General features: G+C 47.7%; 1 protein-coding gene across 1 annotated transcript in view; it reads right to left on the bottom strand.

Moving 5' to 3' along the window:
• Positions 1-15,000, bottom strand: part of ppp1r13ba (protein phosphatase 1, regulatory subunit 13Ba) — a 57,450-nt gene that overhangs the window by 22,422 nt on the left and 20,028 nt on the right. The window contains 1 exon segment of the mRNA XM_084451289.1: positions 14,127-14,170. Within this exon segment, the coding sequence (XP_084307415.1) occupies positions 14,127-14,170 (44 nt within the window).

Raw genomic sequence — 15,000 nt, 5'->3', positions numbered from 1 at the left:
CTCACGGCTGCGGGTACTCTTGTGACACTTGTCTTGACCTATTGCTATCTGTCTTCTCAGTGAAATTGCTGCGCACAGCGCACTCAGCGGGAACGCATGTGATTGGTCAGACAGCATAAGCGCCTGTGATTCGTCTGTGTAGTCCTAGCAAACTCAATTCAAAGCAAAATTATTAATCACATTAATTGCAGCCTTTTGCGATTAGTTAATTATGGAGGTCATAATCGCGATTTCAATTAATTCACGATTAATTGTGCAGCCCTAGGTCCTGGTTCACCTCAAATCCCTGGTGAGATGAAGTCATCCCTGGACCCCCTACAGTTTGCCTACCAAGAAGTGGACAACACACCTGTATACCTGCTACACAGGGCCCTCTCCCATCTGGACAAGGCTGGTAGCACTGTGAGGATCAGGTTCTTTGATTTTTCTCTGTAAACTGACTACGGTTCCCATGATGCACACACAGAAATAGCCTATGTGCTTCCTGGCTATGTCAATAGATTAATCTGTCTTGTTCTGTAATTCAAATTCGGTCAGATTTGTCACATTCTATTGTCCACCCTACCGAATGAATGAATGAATGAATGAATGAATTTTTTATTTAAGTGTCATGCCTACTGTCGGCCCATCCCATATGGGATTATAAAACACCTTTACGACCTTTACTGTATTCATCTATTTACATGCAAAATATGTTTCCAGTGTCGCTGGTCAAGCTCAAATGAACAAAGAAGAGATGAATAAATAAATTATACGATATATAGATACATACATACAGACAGTTAACCCTGAATCTCTATTGGTACAATGCTTTCTTCCTTGCGTTCCATGCCTTATCTAGATATTTTGCTAACTTAAATGTTTCATTTTCAAACAACATTGTACACAATAGTAGATAGCTAGCTAGCTTGCTAGCATTAGTCAAACCAAGCTCATTCAGATGGGACTTGCCAAACAGAAAACATCCACTAGCCATGATGCTAATTTTTGGCATGTTTGTTACGTTCCACGTACTGTATGTTGGGTGGTTGTATGTTGTTGGGTGTGTGTGTGTCTGTTTGCCCTTTCCCTGTTCTTCCCTCCCCTATTCAAGCAACCACCAATCCCGTTCCAGTTCCCTTCAGACTCCATTGTGTAAACTTTTTTTTCACGATGAATCAGTCTGTCTTGAAGGCTAGCTGAAGAGTACTGGCCCGTCCGTTTACTGGTCTTTGGTACCAGCCGTCAGCTTGGAGGGTGCCGAGGCTCTTGGACAGACTACCTACCGACTAAACCTGTCATTTCATATCTGGATATTTGAATCTTGCGCATCAGGCATTGTTGCATTACTAGACATCATTGTTTATGCTTGTTTATTCCTTGTCACACTCTTGTATATTTAGATATTTCTATATATTATGGTATATTTTTATTTAATTAGGCTTATTTTAGTTTGACTGTGCCTTTTGTACATTGTAATTTCCCCTCGGGAAACAATACAGTATCTACCTACTTTCCTCCAGTACCTACTGTACTCACCATACAGTAAAGTAGATGATGGAGGGAGGAGAGCCAGAGGGGGAGGAGTGATGGAGACGGGGGAGGAGTGATGGAGAGGGGGGAGGATGGGGGAGGAGGAGGAGGGGGAGGAGTGATGGGGAGGAGGAGTGATGGGGAGGAGGGGGAGGAGTGATGGGGAGGAGGGGGGAGGAGTGATGGAGAGGAGGAGGGAGGAGTGATGGAGAGGGGGAGGAGGGGGAGGAGTGATGGAGAGGGGGGAGGAGTGATGGAGACGGGGGAGGAGGGGGAGGAGTGATGGGGAAGAGGGGGAGGAGAGGGATTGTACCGTGTAATCTCGCATTGTGCCGTGCACAGGTGAGCTGTTGATATTTGGTGGTCATGGCAGGAGAATGGAAGATGTGTGGATTCAGTTCGCAATTAGTATTATAATCGCGTTCGGGTGCCTCGTTTCCCCGCGTTTTCATTTGATTTTATTGATAGGGGTAAGTAGGACGCCACTTGTTACATCAGACTTTCATTTGGGAGCATTCAATTACGTGGAATAATGGATTAGCCTGGCATCGATTGTTTTGTTTTCAGTACCGAGGTGGTGGACAGCTCCTGTAAAGAAGCTTCTTAAGGGCGGCGCTAAGATGGACCTTAAGAAGAACTCAAAGAAGACGTTCGGGAAACACTCTCTCCGTCATAGCGACCTCTTCTTTGGAGCCTTAACTCCTTAAGAAGGTTCTTTATCGGGAAACCCAGCCAATGTCTATGGAGAGGTTAATTGGAAAAAGAACATAGAGAAACAGAAAAATAAATACAAAATGATATATCCTATATATATATATATATAAAAAAATGGGGGGGGGGGGGTGTCGAAAAAAGTGGTGACGAAAAGTCGGAGGGGTAGGGGCCCAAAATTCATAGCAACGGCCCTGGGTGTGCCAGGTGTAGTGAATGATGCAGGCCTTGCAGTGGTGGTCATCATCCCTTACAACCTTTTACAGCCTTCAAACCAATGTTCACTTATCAATATCATATTAATACCCACACACGATGCAGCCTAGGCCTATACATTTCGATGGTATTTTAATTGAATGATAATTTATCAAATGTAGGCTATATAGCTGATTATTGACATTAAAATATGTCCTATGTAAACTGAAAGTAAGCTACTACTGTTTCTCGTGTCTGACGACATTTACACACCATACTGACAATGTTAGAATAGATGTATTACCTGGTGGTGGGTGTCCCAGGTAATTCTGCAAGATCGCACCTTAATTTTGCTGCATTGTCCTTCAACTGTAAACTCCTGCACTGCCTCTACGTGATTCCATTCCATCTTTTTAACGGTTAAATCGTCTCCCTGCTAAAGACGTCGCATCCACAGCCCGTCTGAGCTCGGTAACCGGTCAGCTTCCTAAACACAACTTTATTCGCACTTGTGTCCGATGATGCGGAGAAGAGGAGCTCGCGCCCACGAGCCTCCGTCACCGGTGCGCGAGCGCAGCTTGTTATTCCGCTCGTGTCGCCGTTACGAACACGATGTAAATCCAGTGTGCGCACACGCGCCTACATCTGCAATCAGGGACCCCGACTACAACACCGGTGGAGCACAAAGTCACGGGACAGAAGAGACAACCGTGGTCCACGGTTCTCTTTCGTTCACTAGTCTGCTACAAGGTTAGGTCTGTCTCTTGCCTTCCCCATGTGGGTTTGTAGTGAACGACCGGAACACGTTTTCACAGCGGCGGTTGAGCATGACTTTGCTGCTGCGTAAGTTTTTCTCCGGGAGGGTTTTTGTTTCTATTCCGACGCGCCAGCAGTTCTTTCCCCCCTCAGCCTCCCTCCTCTCTCTCTCTCCCTCTCTCCCTCTCTCTCTCTCTGCTGTTGTATCTGGACTGCAGCACGCCCCCTCCATTTCTCCCTACTGCTATAAAGTCTCTGCGCCACAGCTGTCTCGCAGACAGGTAGACTACTGCTCGAGCCCTCTGGGCCAGATGCGCGTGATGTGTGTGTGTGTGTGTGCGTGTGTGTTGGGGGGGGGTGTGTGTGTGTGTGTGTGTGTGTTGGGGGGGGTATTGAATGGAAAGATCGCGCATGCTATATCGTGCCTAGCTTTTATTCCAGGCATCATATTGACACAGGCATCACAGAGGAATAGAGATCGCATACAATCAACACGCATGCACGCACACACAAGCACGCACGCACACACACACACACACACACACACACACACACACACACACACACACACACACACACTGTTAGGGTTAATGTGAGTACGCAGACTAGGATAGTGTAAACTATAAACTCTCATAATCCTCTCAGTGAGTGAGTTAGGCTACACACAACCTGACATACGTACACATAGCCACATGCATAAGAAATATACTTTTAAAAGCCTTAAAGGACTTGTCTTGTATTTAGCATCATAAGCCCTGTTATAATACAACCGTTTTTTGGTCCAAAGAATTTATGACATTTGATTTTAATTATTCCCATAGAGGTCCATTGTACTTACTGTAGTTGTGACATGAACAATGAGTCTATATCTTGAAAGTGCACAGTCGGTCAAAATGTGCATATGGACCATTGTATGATCATAAATAACCTTATAACACATCACACCAGTGTTAAAATCACTACACTGGTTACCAGTCAACTCTAGAATAGACTTTAAAATACTATTACTAGTCTATAAATCTCTCCACAGTCACTCACCAGAATATATTTCAGACATGCTTGTTAAGTACATGCCCAACAGACCACTTAGATCCTCAGGCACTGAACTTTTAACAGTTCCAAAAGCCAGGACCAAGAAACACGGAGAGGCAGCTTTTAGTTTCTATGCCCCCAACCTCTGGAACACCCTACCGGAGTGCCTAAGAAGGGCCGAAACATCGGAGGTCTTCAAGCGAGACCTCAAGACGTACCTTTTCGACCTAGCCTACAATCACTAGCTAGGACCTTGAGACACAGAAAGGCAGCCTCAAACCTACCCGTGAATCCTCTGTATACATTGGTATTTATCCTACTATGCAATGTATGTATATCAAGTAGTGTACAGAAGCTGGTTATCCTGAAACAGGCTTGTTCTGTTCTGACTGCTGTGTTGCTTCAATGACTAAGTGTGCTACTAACCGTTTTCTGTCTCCCCTAGTGCCTCTCTCTCTCCCTCCTATCCTCTAACCAGGTCCAGTGTCAGCTGTGGAGCTGTGGATATCGTAGTATTTAGTACACACACACACACGTACACACAGACACACATCAGTCCACATCCGGCTTAGGCCTGGACCTGATGCTCTTAGCCTTTCTTGCTCCGAAAATTTAATTTAATGTTATTTATTGTTCTTTAAATGTTCTTAGCCATTAGACAAATATATTCCAGGAGCTTGCCCCAGGTTGCCTGTTTCAATATCTGTGTGGTCTGTATAGCTCTATGTGCTACTAACCCTGTTCTGCCTTCCCTCTGCCTTCCCTCTCCCTAGTGCCTCTCTCTCTCCCTCCTATCTTCTAACCAGGTCCAGTGGATGCCCCACTGTCACCAGCAGACCTCCCGAAGTCCGATAAATACCCCCGTGTCTGCTGTGGATGTCGTAGCATGTCCGTAGAATATTCTCTCTCCTATGATGCTTTTAGCCTCTCTCACTCTGAAATGTAATTTAATGTAATGTACTGCTTTATAAATGTTCTTAGCCGGTAGACAAACATACTCCTGGAGCTTGCTCAATCGCCTTGTTGAGAGGGGTCAGGGAAGAATTTTTACAGCTCACTTATCTGGCCCCCGGGTGATTACTGTTTTTTTGCTTCCCTCTGGAATATGTAGAGAGTGGGTCATATGCCCACCTCCCTTGTTCTCTGTAAAGCGCATTGTGTTGCCTCTGGGTATGAAATGCGCTATACAAATAAAGCTTTGATTGATTGATTGATTGATATAACAGGGCATATGATGCTGAATACCAAACTAGTTCTTTCACATTCAATGCCATCTGGTTCAAGTGTAGCTGAGTTTAGTGAAGTTCAGGCCAGAAATGCCCCATATAACCACATGTCAGCATTGTTAGAGTTCACCGGTCTGTCTGAATGGTCACTATAGCTCAGTCAGTCTGAATGGTCACTATACATGTAGCTCAGTCAGTCTGAATGGTCACTATAGTTCAGTCAGTCTGAATGGTCACTATAGCTCGGTCAGTCTGAATGGTCACTATAGCTCATTCAGTCTGAATGGTCACTATAGCTCAGTCAGTCTGAATGGTCACTATAGCTCAGCCAATCTGAATGGTCACTATAGCTCAGTCAGTCTGAATGGTCACTATAGCTCAGTCAGTCTGAATGGTCACTATAGCTCAGTCAGTCTGAATGGTCACTATAGCTCAGCCAGTCTGAATGGTCACTATAGCTCAGCCAGTTTGAATGGTCACTATAGCTCAGTCAGTCTGAATGGTCACTATACCTCGGTCTGAAACATGTCAGCATTCAGCAACAAACACTGCTGAAGGAATTTATGCTGCCAAATTGAACCCTATTTTCTACATTGAAGTGACATATTTCTAGGACTGAGCGCCCTGTCAGTCAGATAGCTATCACACGTCTGGTAAGAGCACCTGCATGTTCAACTGTATGACTGTCAGGTAGATGACAGACAGAGATTAAAGGGATCATCATCATCTTCATCCGCTTATCCAGGGTCGGGTCGCGGAGGCAGCAGCTCCAGCAGGGGGCCCCAGACATCCCTTTCCCTAGCAGCATCAACCAGCTCTGCCTGGGGAATCTTTAGCCGCTCACAGGCCAGTGCGGAGATGTAGTCCCGCCACCTAGTCCTGGGTCTACCCCGCGGCCTCCTCCCAGCCGGACACGCCTGGAACACCTCCCTAGGGAGGCGCCCAGGAGGCATCCTCACTAGATGCCCGAACCACCTCAACTGGCTCCTTTCGACGCAAAGGAGCAGCGGCTCCACTCCGAGTCTCTCCCGGATGACTGAACTTCTCACCCGATCTCTCAGGAAGACCCCAGCCACCCTCCGGAGAAAACTCATTTCGGCCGCTTGTATCCGTGATCTCGTTCTTTCGGTCATGACCCATCCTTCATGACCATAGGTGAGGGTGGGGACGAAGATAGACCGGTAGATCGAGAGCTTTGCCTTTTGGCTCAGCTCTCTTTTCGTCACAACAGTGCGGTAAAGCGACTGCAGAACCGCACCAGCTGCTCCAATTCTCCGGCCAAACTCCCTCTCCATGGTTCCCTCACTCGTGAACAAGACCCCCAGATACTTGAACTCCTTCACTTGGGGTAAGGACTCATTTCCTACTCGGAGCGGACAGGCCACCGGTTTCCTGCTCGATTAAAGGGATAACGTGGATAAATATAATTCTATAATATCTCAATGACTGGAGCCATTCCTAGTGGGATGTTACATTACCCCAGTACAGATCCCTAGAACAGGGTCAGACTAGGACAGGGTCAGACTAGAACAGGGTCAGACTAGGACATTGTCAGTCTAGAACAGAGTCAGACTAGAACAGGGTCAGACTAGGACAGGGTCAGACTAGAACAGGGTCAGACTAGAACAGGGTCAGACTAGGACAGGGCCAGACTAGAACAGGGTCAGACTAGAACAGGGTCAGACTAGGACAGGGTCAGACTAGAACAGGGTAAGACTAGAACAGGGTCAGACTAGAACAGGGTCAGACTAGGACAGGGTCAAACTAGGACAGGGTCAGGCTAGAACAAGGTCAGACTAGAACAGGGTCAGAGGTGGACAGGGTCAGACTAGGACAGGGTCAGACTAGGACAGGGTCAGAGGTGGACAGGGTCAGGCTAGAACAAGGTCAGACTAGAACAGGGTCAGAGGTGGACAGGGCCAGACTAGGACTAGGTTGGAGTCAAGCACCACAAAGCATGGGCAGAGGGGTGGAGCCAGAGCTGTAGTCTACCTTTCAAATCCAGCTACATTTGAACATTATTTCATTGGGAGCGTATAGTCGGACTTGTGACTAATGAAAAAATAGTTTAGCTAATAAACTCTTCCATTTGTGTAATAAAAACCTCCATGAAGTGAGAGTTAACATGAATGAAGCAATATGTCCCAAGAGCCCATGGTACACAGTATCATGAACACTGGCATGGATAGACGGTGCTGTTAGACACGACGCGAAACGGAGTCAAACCCCTAGCCGCGCCAGTATTCATGTATTCACCACAGGTTCCACTGCCATATCACTTTTATAAAACAGTTACTACTATCATTTTCTGAAAAACACATCAACTTTTACCAAAGTGGTAAACAGAAAAAATGGGCGGGAGGAGGCTGGTGGGGGGGGGGGGGGGTGAGATGGGGGGAGGCTAGCAGGTGTCTGTGGGGGTGGAGGGAGGAGGCTGGTGGGGGTGGTGGGGGTGAGAGGCTAGCTGGTGTCTGTGGGGGTGGAGGGAGGGAGGGAAGGACTTTCCTGACTTCCTCCCATCCTCATACCTCAACACCAGGAGGAAGAGCGGTTTCAGGGGCAGGAACGTCAGATCTCAGATCAGATCTTCTCCAGCGCTCCAGGAGGGAGGGGATGAGAGAGCAGGGAGGGACGTGGACAGGGACACACAGCAGGGAGGGACGTGGACAGGGACACACAGCAGGGAGGGACATGGACAGGGACAGACAGCAGGGAGGGAGGTGGACAGGGACACACAGCAGGGAGGGACGTGGACAGGGACAGACAGTAGGGAGGGACGTGGACAGGGACAGACAGCAGGGAGGGTCGTGGACAGGGACAGACAGCAGGGAGGGACGTGGACAGGGACAGACAGCAGGGAGGGTCGTGGACAGGGACAGACAGCAGGGAGGGACGTGGACAGGGACAGACATGGGGCTGTTTACGAGGCAGCTGTGCTCAGAGAGCAGGGAGGGTTCAGGTCCAGACAGCTGCTGCTCTTCTCTCTGACACGGCCGTTATATAAAAACACAACTGGGATCTGCACTTAAGAACTTATGAAGAGGCGTGGAGGGAATCTGAAACAGTCTGGCTATGACAAGACAGAGCCAAGATCACGCCCCACAGCACAACTGTACACACACACACACACACCCTTCTCTCTGCATTTCATTCAGAATGTAGGGTTGAAGGGCGAGAGAAAGAAATAGAGAGAGAGAGAAAGAAATAGAGAGATAGAGAGACAGATATATGTGTCTCTCTATCTAGATCGGTAATTAAACTTCAGCCGAACTACGTGTGCGTATACACGGTTTTAACGCACGTCTGCTGGCCAATCAGAGTATTAAAATAGTATTAATCCAGGCCATGGTATAAATATATATATATATATATATATACTATATACTATATATATATATATAGAGAGAGAGAGAGAGAGAGAGAGAGAGAGAGAGAGACAGAGAGAGAGAGAGAGAGAGACAGATAGAAAGAGAGAGGGAGAGAGAAAAAAAAGAAACCCGTAGCAAACGGAGAGACTGAAGGAGAGGGTAAGAGCGTGTGTGAGCGTGCATGCATGTGTGCGCGCGCGCGTGTGTGTGTGTGCATGTGTGTGTGTGTGCATGTGTGTGTGTGTGTGTGTGTTGCTCCAACAGCTAGCTATGTCCTCTCTATGACCCTGAGACACAGCTCTCTGGACCAGCAGCACACACACACACTGACCAACAGAGATGGACATGGACCGCTGGGTTATGCTGTGTTCACACCGGGCGCGGCGAGAAAATTTGCGCCGCCCAGTTCACCCAATCTCGCCACGGGATCAATGGGTTGCCGCGCGAATCCGCCGCAGAAAGTTACAAAAATGTAACTTTTGCAAATGTCGCCGCGCGGCGAATCCTGGCTGCCGCGCCGCTGAGTTCTGCGATTTGCGCCGCCCGCCGCCCAAATTTGCGCCCGGTGTGAACACAGCATTAGAACCATCAGTAGACTCAGTAAAGCAGAACTGAACATGGACCGCTGGGTTAGAACCATCAGTAGACTCAGTAGTAGAACTGAACATGGACCGCTGGGTTAGAACCATCAGTAGACTCAGCAGTAGAACTGGAGATGGACCACTAGGATAGAACCATCAGTAGACTCAGTAAAGCAGAACTGAACATGGACCGCTGGGTTAGAACCATCAGTAGACTCAGTAGTAGAACTGAACATGGACCGCTGGGTTAGAACCATCAGTAGACTCAGTAGTAGAACTGGAGATGGACCACTAGGATAGAACCATCAGTAGACTCAGCAGTAGAACTGGAGATGGACCACTAGGATAGAACCATCAGTAGACTCAGTAGTAGAACTGAACCTGGACCGCTAGGATAGAACCATCAGTAGATTCAGTAGTAGAACTGGAGATGGACCGCTAGGACAGGTCCATCAGTAGACTCAGTAGTAGAACTGGAGATGGACCGCTAGGACAGGTCCATCAGTAGACGGCAGGGTGGAGGAGAGTCTACTATAAGCTGCTGAGCTGACCCAGAGTCTGCAGGCTGGAGACAAAGCCCACATACACAGAACCACAGAATCCTCTTAACCAACGTTATGTCATGAGACAGAGGTAATCCCTGGACCGACACACACACAGAGAGAGGAGGGAACATGAGAGAGAGAGGGGGAGAGAGAGAAGGAGGAAGGGAGAGAGAGAGAGGGAGAGAGAGGGAGGGAGAAAGAAGGAGGAAGGGAGAGAGGGGGAGAGAGAGAGGGAGAGAGAGAGAGAGAGGGAGGGAGAGAGGAGGAGAAAGGGAGAGAGAGGGAGGGAGAGAGAAGGAGGAAGGGAGAGAGAGAGAGGGAGGGAGAGAGGAGAGAAGGAGGAAGGGAGAGAGGGAGAGAGAGGGAGAGAGGAGGAGAAAGGGAGAGAGAGGGAGGGAGAGAGAAGGAGGAAGGGAGAGAGAGAGAGGGGGAGGGAGGAGGAGAAAGGGAGGGAGAGGGAGGGAGAGAGAGGGAAGGAGAAAGAGGGAGAGACAGGGAGGGAGAGAGAGGGAGGGAGAGAGGGAGAGAGAGAGGGAGGGAGGGAGGGAGGGAGAGAGAGACCACAGAGCCTGCCCTGCCCTGGGTAGGAGTCCTATAGCTTGAGAGTGACTCTAACTCTGAATCAGAATCATCTGTTTATTGCCAGGTAGTAAACTGATTCTGATTCTGACTGAGTGAAATTGATTCAGAGGGGCGAATTCACTAAAGCAAATTGCGCCCGCTAATTGCACCATAATATTGCGCGTCAGTTGCGCCCGCTATGTGCTCCGTTTTAAAAACCTATTCACTAAAGACATTGCGCTAATAATATCCCAGCGCAAACACGCCCATTCGGTGTTTGCGGCTGAGTGCAATTTGCTGCTGATATAGGAAATGACTATAAATACTGCGCATACAGCGCATACAGCGCATACAACTCGAAAGCATATCATTGGACGATGGCAGACAGAAAAAGAAAGATACGATTTTCAGACAGCGAACTTGAAGTCCTCACGGACGAGGTTCAAAAACATGTCTCACAGCTTACTGCAAAAAATATCACGACTGCAGCAAAAAATCATATTTGGGGTTTAATTTCCCAAGCAGTCAGTGCCATTGGTGTGTGTAAACGCGGAAGACTGCAAACGGAGGTGGAATGATTTGAAAAGACGAACAAAGGAAAAATTGTCATTTTATGTTATGCAAGTTGCAGCACGATGATCTGGCATACTTTTGGGGGAGTGTATAACATTGCCCCACCGGTACGATCTAGGCATCTAAACGGCTTTTCAGGATTCCAAATGTGCACTCAATCACACCGCGCGTCCTGATGTGAGCCCGGTTGTACGCCGCCTCTCCAACGTTGGAAGGATTACGCACGGGAGTCATCATCCATGGCTGAATATGATACCTGCCGTCACCTATGATACAAAAGCAAAATATTTTCAAGACCATTCAAATAAAACAAATATTGTGTAGGCTATGTTTTTATTTATTTATTTATACCTAGGCCTATATCGGCCCCCAGCCGTTCAATGAACAGCTATAGGGAATGCGCAGTTTCGCGTATAGACTATTATACGCACAGTTTCGTGCTATGTAGGCTATTATGGTGTGTTCGTTTGTGGTCGGAGGTGGCAAGTCGCATGTGGCAAAATACCTACCTCCGACCTGTGTGCATTCGAGCTATATACCATTATATCACAGTTACCTAGTTATATCTAGTGCATTCGAGCAACTGGGGGCTGAGAAACATATCCGAATTTGCGACGAGGAAGTGCGAGTTCATGCGGTGTTTTATTTAATAATTCCTAGTAGAAAGTCGCAATTTGCCACCTCCCAGTTATAAACGAATGCACCATTATATTCATTGGGGGAGCTTGGACTCGCTGGGGACGGGTGGAGAGACGCATAGTCAACTGAGCCTCCCCAGACGCGACTTCATCCTCCAGTTGGCTGAAGAGCTGCGCGCTCTGGTGTCCAAACAGTTACCGCGGTGGTTCTAGTGTTAAATCAAAAAGTGACCTTCTTCTAAATATTCTCTCACGAACAACATGCCTGGCATTGCGATGCCTTCGCCTCGCAACAATCACTGCTGACATGATCAGCGGAAAGGCTGGCCGCGACACACCCCTTGCGCTTAAATACCACCACGTTTCTGAAAACGGTATTAATTTCACTTTAACTGCGTGAGGCAATTTGCGCCGATGTTTGTGAATTGGGCGGGTTTTGCAATAATGTTCATTTGCATAGAAAGGGGAACATTCTCCGCCCATATTACCTAATTTAAATATGAGCTAATAACACCGGCGCAGAGCAACGCAATGACGAACGCAACGCAGTTAACACCGTATTTCACCCTTTGCGAGGGCTTTGTGAATAGCAAACATAATTTTTGACTTATTTGCACAGGCTTTGCGTCAGGAAAAGCTGCGCAATCCTTTAGTGAATACGCCCCAGAGTGTGCGCAGCCTAATTGGGCCTAAGGAATCTGAAGAATTGGGCCATCCAAAGAAAGAGAACTGGTAAACACCAGGTAAACGGGTATGATTGAACTACAATACCATGTAGAAGAAACCAGAGGCCTAATGGCTGCTGGAGAGAGTCCACGCTGTGGCCATATGGTCCTGGGTATCAAGTATCCACATCACGCTGTTATAGAACACACCAGCTGTGCATGTGGACTGTGATGAAGAGTGACACAACATTCTTCGGGTAGCCAGACTCTGTTAGCCTTCGCCAGGGACTTAGTAGCCAGACAGGGAAGAGCAGTTAGCCTGGGCCAGAGCAGAGAGTTAGCCTGGGCCAGAGCAGAGAGTTAGCCTGGGCCAGAGCAGAGAGTTAGCCTGGGCCAGAGCAGAGAGTTAGCCAGGACCAGAGCAGAGAGTTAGCCTGGGCCAGAGCAGAGAGTTAGCCTGGGCCAGAGCAGAGAGTTAGACAGGGCCAGAGCAGAGAGTTAGCCAGGGCCAGAGCAGAGAGTTAGCCTGGGCCAGAGCAGAGAGTTAACCAGGGCCAGAGCAGAGGGTTAGCCTGGGCCAGAGCAGAGAGTTAGCCAGGGCCAGAGCAGAGAGTTAGCCTGGGCCAGAGCAGAGAGTAAGCCAGGGCCAGAGCAGAGAGTTAGCCATGCCAGAGCAGAGCATTAGCCAGGGCCAGAGCAGAGAGTTAGCCAGGGCCAGAGCAGAGAATTAGCCAGGGCCAGAGAGTAAGCCAGAACCAGAGAGTTAGCCAGGGCCAGAGCAGAGAGTTAGCCAGGGCCAGAGAGTTAGCCAGGGCCAGAGCAGAGTTAGCCAGGTCCAGAGCAGAGAGAAAGCCTAACTCTGAGAAAACAGTCCTAATTTCTCTTACTAAGACCTGCTTTGCTTTGGCTGACATCAGAGAAAGAGAGGACATGTCACTACGCTCCCTGTTACTCAGACCAGCCCTGACAATGACTGAGAGCTCCTGTCAGGATCTGATTGGCTGGCCAGTGTGCTCACTAGTGTGTGTGCTCACTAGTGTGTGTGCATGGGCAATTTGATAGGGGGGGCAGGGGGGGCAAGTGCCCCACCCCCTGATTGGCCAGCCCAACTCTGCTCAAATTAAAAAAATCAAAAAAACAACAACAACAACAAATTAACACAATTATTAAATACATAATTGTGGTTTGTACCAGTTTGTGTTAGGTCATCATTCATTTTAAAAGTGTAGTTATTACTTAAACTAGGCTACCTTTAAAAATATATATATTCATAATCCACCAATGGCACAACTCGTCCGTCGACCTCAACTATTTCCGGTTTGATCTGTTACCACAATTGACCACTTCTTCATCAATAAAATAAAACTGGCAATGCTAATGAAGAAGCTACCACTCGAAATGACAGCGCAGCAGGTGCAATCGAATGCAGAAGTGCTCCAGAGGCTATTGAAGCTAGCACTAGCAACATCACCATCGGCGAGGAAGCTATAGCACCAGCAGCCAGTTACAGTTTGATGTTGTGATGTTGGGTATGGCGTAGTGCTCGGTCATAAAGTCATATTAACATGCTCGTGGTGTCTAGATGAAGTTTGATGCGTTGTGCATTGTCATACGGATTTCTTATTAGCATACTGTTCACAACTGGCATTCTTTGTAAATAGATGGGACGGGACGGGAGAACTGTTTTTTTTTTCTCATGTCAAAATGTTGCCTCTCAGAGGGTAAAATCACCTATGTGTGTGTGTGTGTGTGTGTGGACTCACCTGATTGTCAGTGGGCTGGTCTGTGTTCCCTCCAGTGCCAGTCCCTGCATGAAGAACAAGACACCACACATCAACACACCAGAGCAACACACTACTACACAATCACATATCAACACACCAGAGCAACACACTACTACACAATCACATATCAACACACCAGAGCAACACACTACTACACAATCACACATCAACACACCAGAGCAACACACTACAACACAATCACACATCAACACACCAGAGCAACACACTACTACACAATCACACATCAACACACCAGAGCAACACACTACTACACAATCACACATCAACACACCAGAGCAACACACTACTACACAATCACACATCAACACACCAGAGCAAACCCGCTGTTACTACACAATCACACATCAACACACCAGAGCAACACACTACTACACAATCACACATCAACACACCAGAGCAAAACACTACTACACAATCACACATCAACAGACCAGAGCAACACACTACTACACAATCACACATCAACACACCAGAGCAAAACACTACTACACAATCACACATCAACACACCAGAGCAACACACTACTACACAATCACACATCAACACACCAGAGCAACACACTACTACACAATCACACATCAACACACCAGAGCAAACCTGTTACAACACAATCACACACAACACACCAGAGCAAACCTGTTACTACACAATCACACACAACACACCAGTGCAAACTGCTGTTACTACACAATCACACACAACACACCAGAGCAACACACTACTACACAATCACACACAACACACCAGAGCAACACACTACTACACAATCACACATCAACACACCAGAGAAAACCTGTTACTACACAATCACACACAACACACCAGAGCAAAC

The sequence above is a fragment of the Borostomias antarcticus genome, assembly GCF_949987555.1.
Source record: "Borostomias antarcticus genome assembly, chromosome: 16".
In the NCBI taxonomy this organism is placed as follows: domain Eukaryota; kingdom Metazoa; phylum Chordata; class Actinopteri; order Stomiiformes; family Stomiidae; genus Borostomias; species Borostomias antarcticus.
This window is presented reverse-complemented; position numbering and strand designations above follow the sequence as displayed.